Source organism: Carcharodon carcharias, chromosome 13 (assembly GCF_017639515.1).
Source record: "Carcharodon carcharias isolate sCarCar2 chromosome 13, sCarCar2.pri, whole genome shotgun sequence".
In the NCBI taxonomy this organism is placed as follows: Eukaryota; Metazoa; Chordata; class Chondrichthyes; order Lamniformes; family Lamnidae; genus Carcharodon; species Carcharodon carcharias.
Genome location: NC_054479.1, coordinates 114,143,494 through 114,155,849, shown reverse-complemented (window position 1 = coordinate 114,155,849; position 12,356 = coordinate 114,143,494). Strand labels below are relative to the sequence as shown.

Sequence of the window (12,356 nt, the reverse complement as noted above, 5' to 3'; positions counted from 1 at the left end):
TAGAGCCAACGACATTAGTGTGGGACTGGAGACACATATAAGTCAGACTGAGTAAAGATTGCAGTTTTCCTTCTCTGAAGGACATTAGTGAACGAGTTGGGTCTTCATGACAATTTTAGTGACTCAGATTTTGTAAACTGAATTCTCAAACTGTAACAATTGGATTTGAAATCATGTTCCGTGGACTATTAGTGCAGGCCTCTGGATAACTAGTCCATTAACATGAACACTATGTTACTGTACCTGTGGTAATGTACTTCAAAATTACTTAGTCTTCCTGCTATGAAATCTCATACCATTCTGAATATAGTGCACATTTCTTTACAATAGGTAATTAATCCCTTGAGATATAACAGCATCAAGATAAGTCAGGTATCAACAAAGCAAGGTACAGAGCTTGAATTTTACATTGTTTATAGTGAGTGCTTTTGACTAAGAATAATGAAGGTTAAGGTCATTTTGCAAATGGATTTTCAAAACAAGTTAATAGTTCCTGCAATTGCTTCATTTATCCAGTTTAAGGCTCACTCCAGACCTTAAAGTGCCTACACCACAAAACTGTTTGTTATACACCGCAAATTTGGACCAAATTGACCCAGTCAAATCTCATAAGAATGGTTTGTGTGAGAAATTAGAAATTCATTCTGGAGCAGGTGTATAATGTTTTTTGAGTTGCACTGAAGGACATTTTTGGAGCCATTAAAGGGGAGCTTTGCATTTGTTATGCTGTAGTTTAACTGACTTCAGAGCCCTTAATGTAGATACTGGATGTTTAAATTTTTAAAACTGTGCAGTTCCCCAGGATCACTATCTCAAACCTTGATAAACATAATGGCCAGAATTTTCCAGCCCTCTTGCTCCAGGTTTCTCAGCGGTGGGAAATCTCCATTTACATCGGCAGGACCGGAAGATCCTGGTGGTGTGAGTGGCTGGAAAATTCCGGCCATTAAATCAGGGGCTTAATTTCAATTGTTTACTTTCCTCGCAATAAACTAAGGACAATGTTGGGATTAGGCAGAGGTTTTCCTTATGGGTAAGAATTGTTGATAGAATTTGGTTAAATGTTAGGCCTCTCTTCTTTGCCTTACAGAATTTATGAACTTCCTTAGAATTGGAGAATGTAAATAAAAGAGGTAGGAACATAAGGGGCTGCATCTTCTGGTCGGCGAGCGGGGGGTGGGGCCCACTCACCAACACGTAAAATGACGTTGGGCGTGCGTCCCGACGTCACCCATTGTCATTTAGATTTTCGGTTTGGCGGGTGCTTAGCCGAACTGTCAAAGGCCTATTAAGGTCATTGAAAGAGTAAGTTAAATGATTAATGGAGCTGCCCATCCAACCTTAAGGTTGGCAAGCAGGTGAAGAGCCCAGACAGCCTTCAGAAAAAACATGAAACCTCATCCATGGGCGGGATGAGGTTTCATGAGGGTATTAAAATTTGTGTAAAATGTTTAAATGAAAGAAAATGACATGTCCCAGCTCATGTGACAGTGTCATATGAGGGGACATGTCAGGAATATTTTTTTCTGCCTTATATGAAAGTATGAATCTTGAGCTGACCTCCCTGAGGCAGCACTTTGCCTCAGGGACATCTGTGCGCTCTTTTGTGAGAAAGAGCACACTCCTGGCTCAGGGAACCCCTCCCGCCCGCACAGGGAGCGCACAGCGCTTCTGGGTGGATGTCACACCAGGTGGGCCTTAATTGGCCTGCCCACATAAAATGGCGGTGCATCCCCGACCGGGGCGTTGATTGGATTCGTGCCCACCCTCGCCCACCCCCGCACAACTCCCCTGATGGGGGGAAATTTCTGCCCAAAGAAAAGAGGGAAAAATTACAACTTGTTACAACAGGGTGAGGAGGAGTGAACTAGCTCCCCTTTATTCAGCCCCCTCGGTTGGTCGCAACAAAGGTTTTTTTAAAAATTTATTTTCCTTGTAAATGCCTTTTCCAATCCAAATGTATTTACTTTGTAATATAGAGCCAATAAAACTAGGTTTTCTTGAGTCAAAGAAAGACTAAGTTTATTAGTTACTAAACCCAAGGAAAAACAATTAAAAGCACGACGACGACACAGACACAGATCTCAGAAGTAAGAAAAGCTAGAGACCAAACAAGTTAAAGGAATTTACAATTAAGTCCTTTGCTTGCCCTTGAGGTGTAGATTGTTGAATGTTGCGGCTGTTTGAAGTTAGCTGGTTTCCTTTAAAATCCCGGAGTTGAATTGTAGTTCAGGTAACTGCACCTTGCTGGAGTCAATCCTAGCTTCAGAGAGTGTGTGAGAGAGAGAGAGAGGGAGAGAGATTCCTTCCATACTTTCCGGATGACTTTGATTTTTCTCTTTTTCTGGCTTTGCAAAACCAATTCCTAAACCTCCTGTCTGTATATTCCAAGAAGGAATTCAGTTAACATGTCTTGCAGTCATTGTTGTCGAACAAATAATTGCATTTTTGATCTTTCATCTCAGAAACTTTTGACACATTTCAAGATAGTAGAAATCAACAGGAGATGTAGTTATTTCATCCTCTACAGGGTGTTTTGAATGTCTGTTCGGCATCTGGCTGTTTACCAGTTCCCATTGTCTTGATAGAATTACATTTGATTAAAGTCCAGAACTTTGCATTTTAATGTCTCCCTTTCAAGAGTTCCTATTTGAAGTAGACCTTGACACCCCTAGGTGTGGAACTCCATGAGCGACATGTCAGCAAGTATGCTGTGCAATCCATAAAGTAACTTTCCAGGAAAAGTCAAGTTATGATCCCAGACAGCAGGTGACCTGTGGCAGCCATTTTTTGGTCAGTGTCTTTTTTTGCATATTTTTAAAAAGCAAGTCTTCTTTAATCAGTTCAATATGTTTTTTGGTTATCTGATGAAGTTATAGGTAGATCTCACTCAGTCACAATTTCCCGTCATTGTGATAAACTGCGCTGAAAGAGGCCATTTGGCCCATTGAGCCCATGTCAGCTTTCTGCAGAGCAATCCAGTTAGCCCAACTTCCCTGCTTTATTTCCGTAGCCCTCCAAGCGTATTTCCCTCAAGTTTTCCTTTTGAAATAATTGATCTTTTCTGCTTCCACCACCCTTCGAGGCACTGAGTTCCAGGTTGTCACCACTCACTGCATAAAATGTTCTCCCTTATGTTCCCCTGTATCCCTTACCCAAAATATTAAATCTGTGTCCTCTAGTCCTTAATAATCAGCTAATGGGAACATCTTTTCTTTGTCTATCTTAGCTAAGCTTATCATAATCCTGTACACTTTTATCATATCTCCTCTCAACCTCCTTTGCTTCAAGTAGAATAATCCCAGATAACCCCAGCTAACCTTGTAGCTAAAATCCGTCATCCCAGGAACCACTCTGGTAAACCTATACTGCGCCATCTCAAGGATCGTCACATCTCCCGAAATGTGGTGACCAGAACAGGACACAATACATTATTTGTGGCAAATCCAGAGCTTTATGAAGATTCATCTTAACATCCTTGCTTTTGTATTTAATTGATGAAGACCAAGATCCCACATGTTTTGCTAACTGCTCTCTCAATATGTCCTGCCACCTTCAAAGATCTATGCCCATGAATTCCCAGGTCCCTCTGTCCCTGCTCACTCTTTAGAATTGTGCCATTAAGTATACATGGTTTCACGCGATCCCCTTCTGCCAGAATTCATCATTTCACACTTCTCTGTATTAAATTCCACCTATCACTTGGATGCCCATTCTGCTGGCCTAGCTGTGTTCTGTTGCAGTCAATTGGTAGAATCCTCATTGATTGCCACACCTCCAAGCTTGGTATCATCAGAAAATTTTGAAATTTTACTCTGTATTCCAATATCTAAGTCATTTACATATATCAGAAGAAGTTGTGGTCCTAGCACTGACCCTTGGGCACCACCACCACCTACCATCCTCCTGAAAAACAACCATTTACCATGACTGGCTGTTTTCTGTCCTGAAGCCAATTTTTAAATTCCAAGTTGACACTGTCTCTCCAATTCCATGAGCCTTCATTTTATTCACCAGCTTTTTGTAAAATAAAATAGATGTAGAAAACAAGAATAGGAAGGGAGCAATGGAAAAAAAATAATCTAAAGGAGGAGGAGAAACTTTAATTTACAAAGCACTTTATCATTTCTCAGAAAGAAAAAGCAGTTCACATTGTGAGGATCTTGAGGGCTTTGACTATTGCAAGGTGGAGGCATAACTCTTTCAACTCTAGGAATTGGGAAAACCTGGAAGTTTCTGAGAAGAGATAGAAAATATAAAAGATTATGTGATGTTGAACTGCTGATGTGTACCACAGTTCCTGATTATTATTAAACACACTGTTTTTTATATGACTGTGGTTGAAGTTTGTTTAATAAAAGCTGATACTCTTATTATCTGGTAACGTACATAAGTCTTCACAACATACTATGGATAGCCTATTGAATTGTAGCTATTTTGCTATGTAGGCAAACACAGCAGCCATTTTACACAGTGCAAGCTCCCCAGATGCAGCAATGAGATGAATTGACTGACTAATATATATAGTTGATAATGTTGGTTGAGAGGAGAACATTGCTCAAGTCACCAGGGGAACTTGCTACTCTTCTTTGAAGAGTGCATTTGGAATTTTAACATCCACCTGAGCATGGAGGCAGGTTCTTAGTTTAACATGTCACCTGAATGACTTTATGTCCGTACAGTACTCTCTTAGTGTTGTGCTGAAATGTTGACAAATATTTTGTGCTCAACTTCTATGGCAGCATGAGGGAATCACAGAATCACACCGTGCAGAAGAGCCCCTTCGGTCCATCGAGTCTGCACCGACAGAGAAGGGAAGGGTTTAATCCCATAATTTTTTCGTAGCCAAGCTGACACTTAAATTTAAAAAGAAACAAAAAAGCAAACTGCAAGAATAAATGAAGAATGACCCAAATGTCAAACATGAACAGAATTGGGCCATTTAATTTTGACTTTTCAATTTGGCCCAATCAGACATCTTGGATGATCTGTTTGCTTAGTTATAGAGAATAAGTGTCCCTCAGCGTTTCTGTGCTACCAATTGTTCATTTTGTCATGTTTCTCTGCAGGCAGTGAACAATCAAACACTATCCCTGTCTGCATCCAGAGTAATGAAGGTAGATATATTTGTAACTTTAGTTTTAGTTAAGGAACACAGTTACATAAGACTGTAGGAATAAGAAAAGATTTTCTGTCTTCCCAGTGAGTCCTGTCTGGGCTGCTTCAGCTTCTGAGCTATTCACTGTCTATTTCTATTTCTGTCCTGACCCAAACTCATTTCCTTCCACATTCTGCTGAATCTTGAGTTAATTTGTTGTTTTTACTTTTATGAGGGGACGTAATTGGTTGGTGGAAGGGCAGAGCCTGGCATGGGGGAATGAGGGAAAACAGGGGCTGGGATTTTATGACCCCACCTGCCACCAGGATCTTCCAGTCCCACCAAAAGTCAGTGAACTTTTGGCTGGCCCACTGCATTCCCCAGGGTGGGTGCTGTCACTGCGAAGCTGGAAAATCCCAGCCAGGGGATAGGTGGGAGTATAACTTGGCATAGGAGGCATGAGGGGAACCTTTTGAACTTACCTTACAAAGGTATCCTCATGCACATTAGAATTCAAAACTCCTCTAAGGAGCCATGGACCACGCCTCTTTAAAAACCTGGCCTGACTCCATGAAAATTAGGGAGGAGTAGGAAATACCTATCTCTGCAATGAAGCTGGCCAAGTCGGGGTTGCTGGATGAGGGCTTCTGACAGGAAGCAATCACTCCCTTTAAAAGCACTCCCAAAAATCAGACAGCCCAGGAATGGGGTCGGGAATACTGGAATTGAGACCCGCCTACCGCCATTTTTAAAGGGCTCCTAAGTCAACCCAACTCTGTGAAAATCCAGGCCCTAATCTCAGTAAGGGCGACCATAAAATGATTGTCAATTGTTGTAAAAACTCATCTGGTTCATTATTGTCCTTTAGGGAAGGAAACTGACATCTGACCTGGTCTGGCCTGCATGTGAATGTAGACCCACAGCAATCTGATTAACTCTGAAGTGCCATTTGAAATGGTCTAGTAAGCCATTCAGTTCAAGGGCAATTCAGGATGGACAACAGATACTGGCCTTTCCAGTGACCCCCACGTCCCATGAAAGAATAAATAAAAAAGTAGATTCATGTGCCGTGTTGCTAAATATCTACAAACTTGCTTGAATGTTCTCCCTTTCCATCAAGCATCCTGCTTTCTCACATTAGTATTGGCTGAAAATGTATACATTGCATTTCCATGGCAATTCTCCTGACTTTGGTGAAAGATCCACAGAAATCCCAGAGTAACAACTTAAATGTCATTTATACTGTTTCTCACGGGTTTCTGCAAATCTTCGATCTTTATGGTTGTTGATGGGAAAATCGCTGCCAAAAATACAGACCTTTTGACTTAGGAGCCTTTTAAAAACGTATCTTCCTCAAGATCACTCACAAAGTTGGCCTGGGTTTGGCCAGAGCCAATCACTGCACACTGTTATTAAGGACTACGTTGGACTGTACCTTCTGACATTCACACATGAACAATTAAAAGTGGAAATTGGGAAGTTGTCCAGCTGCTCCACAAACTTTGCCGGGAGACTTGCCATCAAAACATATGAAGGCTATGAAGTTGTGACACTTATCCACTAGATATCAACTAGGGATTTGACGCTGTTAGGGAATTAATAGAAGACCATGGGTTGTGTGCCTGTAGTTCTCATGATTCACTGGGAACTCCTGACTGTGGAATCCTGAAATATGAAGAAAATTATTTTTACCTCCTGTCTCATCCTCAAATAATTTTATTTTTTTAAAGAATGTGGCAAAATAGAAGTAATCCTTTTTTTATTCTTTCTGCATGTCAGGTACATCCTCAAAGACTGCCACCCATGTGATGTTCTCTTTGTAATTCCCTATCCAACTTTCCTAGAGTAGATGGACCTGAACTTCTGGAATTATGGTTGAAGTTCCACCAACGTTGTACTGCCACTTTCAGTTGTGGGCTACTTCCTGCTGAAATCATGGGCAGAATCCTACTGCCTTTGAAGAATTTCTGAGGTTGTGAACCCAAGTGGCGCTGCCTGTGCAAGTTTATCGGAGATGGCTAATTAAGAAGTCACTTCCAGGAGTCCAATTAAGGATGGCAGGCAGGACAGGGACATGGCTGGTACAATGGCAGAGCCTGCAGTGTTGTCCTGCCGGCAGCCCATTACTTCCGTTTCTGGCAAGGTAGTTGGGTGTCTGATTCAACACGCAATTTTCAAGATTTCCTGCCCCTGCCACAGAAGCCGCTTTTGTGTGGGTGGTGAGATCCTGCCCCATAACTCCAAAACTCTCCTGCACTAACCCCAAATATTGTCGGGAGAGGATGGTGAAAGGTCAAATTTATGATTTCAGTTGTGCTGTCGGGAATTCTGTTACATGGCAGCAAGTTTCCCTTTATGTGCAGGATTTGTGATTGTGGACCCATTCAAAGTAAAAGTTGCTGAGAGGGTTTACATGGTAGCCAATCTTGCACTGCATTGGAATATAACATAGCAATCTATCAGCTGCAAGTCACAATGCCAGTGCCAGACGCATTATTTTTAATTGTAAGCAGCAGGGACATGGAAACAATGGGAAAACCCAGCAAAATCTCGACTAGGGACTGCTGCAAAAGACAAGGAAAATATGGACTGCCATTAATGATGGCAAGTTCACTTCACAATTCCCAGTTTATTTTGCACCATTCAGGGTAGAAGCACCATGAAATCACCAGGAAAATCTGAGACAATAATTGATAAGCATTAGAATAATTTGATTTAAAAACTTTTGAAAAACATATTTATATTACGTTAATTAATCTAATCCTGAGCTTTTGGTCATAACATTGATTTATAAAGAACAAAAATGTTCTTCAAATGTATATACAAGAAACTTCATTAGCTAACTTAAAAGTCTGAGTATTCTTCTCCAATATATCATTTAATCTATCAAAAGCATGCTTGTGACTGCATTCTAGCCTGTTTGGAATAATTTAGCAGTTTTTTAATTAACTTTTGAATCTATGACGAAAATCATTGCTACTGCTATTAATCAGTTTCCATAATTTTTTTTTACTCATTAAAGGATTTGCCAGCGTTTGTTGCCCATCCCTAATTGCCCTTGAGAAAGTGTGGTGAGCCATCTTCTTGAGCCGCTGCAGTCCATTTGGAAGCACAAGAAAAATAATGTTTTGATTTATTGTTTCATAGCCTGCCATTTGAAGCTTATTCCTGGGTGGTTTCAAACCTTCATTAAATCTGGTACTACAGTTTCAGTTGTATATGAAGCTGGAACCTGTATTCAGATCCATGCTTTAGCTCATCTTTAATCTCCTATGGGCCAGAACCTAAGGTCATATCAACAGTTAGAAAGAGATAAGTTCACCTCACAATTAAAATGTATGAATGAGCGCCCCCTACTGTTCATCTGATGTTTAGGTCAGAGGTTCAGTGTTAAAGAGTAATTCAGAAGTCTTTTGGGTGGAAAAAGTGTTTTTTGTTGTTGTAGCCAGCTTGTTTCTCCCTCCCTTTTCAGGTTATTTTTGAGCATACATGGCAGAATAGTTTGGAAATGATTGACAGCTACCTATCAGCATATAAAATGTACCATGGGCAGAATTTTACGGTCCCCCACCAGCAGGTTTTCAGGCAGTGGTGGGAGGGGATGTTGGTAAAATTCCCGGGTGACCTTCCTGCTGCCCTCCTGCTCAGCCCCAACCTGTGTGCAATCTTATATGGGGTGGGTGAGGTCTAGGTCGGCCTGTCTGCACTCAGCCAGTGAAGGCTCATAAGTGGCAGTTTCATGCTGTGGCCTCAATTTTGAGGCTGGTGGGAGGAGTTCAGGATCAAGGAGAAAGCCTGGCAGGTCGTCCTGCTTGGACCTCAGGATTGAAGTTTTGTGCGGGGGGTGGGGGGTGGGTGGTGGTGGTTGTTGGAGGGAACCACCCTCAAGAGCCCCTTTTCCAGTTTGGGCCTCCCCACCCAAGGTCTGCACCCCGTAGGTGTTCCCTCCTCTTCTGGCCTCTCCAAGAAGACCCCCATCCTCCTTGGGTCTCACCTCCCAGCTGTGAGATACCCTGCTCTTACCTGTCCCTGGACTCTGGGACGTAGGACTGGATTTTATGGGGCTGCTATGTTCCCTGCATGCCCCCACCCCCTCCACACCCCCACACCAAACCCGGCTAAAAAGACAGTAAGAAGCCCGACCAAGGGAAGAATGGCTGCCCCACTGTCATTTAATGGCCAACTGCCCGCTAATAAGCTGGAGTTTTGACTGCTCAGGGACAGGAAGTTATGCCCCTGTCAGATGGCCAGCATCTCTGTAGTCTCAGCAGTACTGATGGGGATTTCACTGGGTCAGGCCGGCAGACCCTAGGAAGGGGTCCGGTGAGGGTGATGATGGCGTTGGGGCGGGGGGGAGGGGGTTGGTGGGGGGTGGTGGTTGGGGGTTTAGGTCTGATACACCAGGATGAGAGGGTAAAAGGGGAAGTGTGATATCGGGTGTGAGGTGTTACCTCCAAAGGGCACAGGTCCCTCCTCTTGCTCGGCACCAGCCCACACAGCTAAATCTGCCAGGCTATCCTCTTGGCGTGGTCCTCCCCCCGACTTGGGTAAAATAGTGGCGGGGGTGGGATGAGGCCCTCAATTGGCCACATAAAAGCCTCAGTAGGCCCTAGGGCAGGTGACCAGTTGATGCCTCTACCATTCCCCCCAGCCCAATAGCAGGCTTCAAATCTCCCAGTGGGGGAGCATAAAATCCAATCCTTAGAATTGGGGATTGCTTGTAATCCCAGTCCTGGCCACTGCTGCCACTGGCGCTGCTAGGACTACATAGCCCGCAGGCAATCAGATTGGCTGGCAGCTCCCTGAGGCGGGGCCTCCGCCTGAGTGAGGGGTAGAAATCTGGCCTCCAGCCAATGAGCATGTCTTGGAGGGTTAAAAGGCTGTGGTGGGGCTGCTGTGATCAGTGGGGAGGTATTTCCCACTCACTCTTTTTGGATGGCTGGCAGGTAAACTCCGCTATCTATTCCAGTTGAAGTTCTCGCTGATTGGCTGCCCTTCTGGGATCACACCTGAAATATTGTATTCCTTAGAAGTTCTGTGCATTCATTTAAGCAAGTTTTTTCCCCCAGAAAAGATACAATAAAAGTTTTGAGGGTAACCTAATTGAGTAATAGCTTGCCTCAAAATTACTCTCTTTATGAAAGTAAATATCCATAGATTAGCTTTCATGACTAATCCACTGATTATTGCAGGTCCACATAGATATTAATGTTTTAGTCCAGGAGGGTACATTCAGTACAATCAATCTTCTTATTTTTTTAACAGAAAATGTGTTAAAATATACATACGAGCGGAGGTTGGAACTGGTCACATTCCTAGCAAAAACAGCAGTCAAGGTATCAACATATTGCCTAAAGCATAGAATTCAATGACTTAAATTGAAGTGGGGGAGGTCAGTGGTGCAATGGGTAGTATCGCTGCCTCTGAGCTAGAAGCTTCATGTTCCAGTCCCACTCCAGGACTTGATGGTCAAGGAAGGTGTGTTCATAAGTGGTCAAACAGGTTGAGTACCAACATACGCCAATGGCAGGCTTTAAGAGCAGGAGGGATTCCTGAGCAGCTGTGTGATGGAAAGATATTGGAGCCTCAGCCATCACTAACCACAGCTCCAGGCTATAACATTGAATGACCATGTGCTGAAAGGTGGCATTGGTGCTGATAGCCCTGGCCTTTCCCTTCAATGCTCTTCTTGGGGTCCTCCAATCCAAAATAGTATCTTCCTGTTATCCCCTACTTCCTGCAGGAGCACCTCTACATTGGAATTTCCCTGCCCTCATTGGCATTTCCAGATTCTGAAAGTTATGCCCTTCTCTCAAAATAAAACGTTTCACTGTGGTCCCTTTCAAGCTGTTGCAAAACAACAGCAGCATGCTGCTTCCTGTCCCCAAACAGACAAGGTCTCAGTGAAATATCTTTACAATATCTGGAGTTCCCCTGAATAATGACATTGACTAAGGAAATTAAACCAGAGTCAGTGCTAGTGCGGAAATCCACTTACCACACTTTGTCATTGTTCTGCAAAGGAAAATCCTAGCTTCTTCTCTGAACTCAGTTCAGCTTTGTTTCGATTAAATTTGGTCTTATTTGCATGCATGTCTCTTGGGGCAGTAATAAATACATGTGAAGCTTTTCAGGCTTCTGAGGGATGTGATAAGACACTGTCTAAATGAAAGTCTTTCCCTCTTTCTTTTTCACAGGAAAAGAAAATTTTTACCATCATTGGCTATTACCCAGTAATTAGATCAAGCCTCAGGAAGAGGGGCTGGGCAGAGAAGATATTTCCAACATTAAAGCAATTGGAGCAGAAAAATGGAGATAATGATGGTATAATGGACAAATCACAATAGGGCAAATTCAGCACTTGAGCACTTGAAGGGAGTGCAGAACAGAGGAGGGGAAGAACATTGCAGCCCTGATTCTTTAATCAATATTGCCCTTGGGCCTGACTTTCCCCTAATCACTAGTCACTTACTTAATTTATGTTGATTTCACTTTTAAAGCAGGAATTGTTGGAAATCACGTGAACGTTTGGCGAAATTTCAAGATTTACTCTTAAGCTGTCCCTAAACGCTCAAGAGATGCCAGAGTCAGGCTCAATTCAAATGTTCAGTGGCCACCATCTTGATACACAAGTGACTATCTTAAGATATTACAATTTAACAATCATACTTGCAACCTCAAAAAACTTCATCTACCTAAAGGCCAGCATTATGACAATGCAAAGTCAAAATTTTAGCACATCTGAAATCGGTCGGATTAACACTTTAGTTACAGTGCTGGCGATTTCCAACAGATGGCCGTTCATTTCTTGCATGAAAAATTGTGGCTAGCAACAGAAAAAAGTGAGAGAGGTAGGGGGTAGGTACCTCAGCTGTCTTATTGATGCATTAGGACCATTTTTATGCAATTTCCAAGTGGGCCTACAAATGGGCAAGCAGCCTGTCTACCTGAAACTGGTGAGAGGAAGCTTCAAAAAGGGGTCTTTGGACTTTTGCAATTTTGAGCCATACTATTAATTGTAGCTTGCTCCATATTGGAATATTGTACAGTTTAGATATGTTTGCTATTTCTGCTAAATAACTCCAAAATTAACCTGACTTTCATAGTTAACTCGGACTTCAGTCGCCTAAGCATTAGGATGTGGGTTACAAAGCAGTTAACCAGGAGTGACAATATTAAACAAGACAATCAAGCAGGTAAGAGTCAGGGAAGAGTCTATAACTAACCCCATTAGTAGCCTATTCCTGTTTTCATTTTA

General features: G+C 42.6%; 1 protein-coding gene across 1 annotated transcript in view; it reads left to right on the top strand.

The window, feature by feature from the left end:
• ttll3 (tubulin tyrosine ligase-like family, member 3) overlaps positions 1–12,356 on the top strand; it is a 90,464-nt gene that overhangs the window by 1,804 nt on the left and 76,304 nt on the right. Inside the window, exons 3-5 of the mRNA XM_041203115.1 lie at positions 10,364–10,434; positions 11,296–11,422; positions 12,205–12,294. Coding sequence (XP_041059049.1) covers positions 10,364–10,434; positions 11,296–11,422; positions 12,205–12,294 — 288 coding nt within the window. The remainder of the gene's footprint in view (positions 1–10,363; positions 10,435–11,295; positions 11,423–12,204; positions 12,295–12,356) is intronic.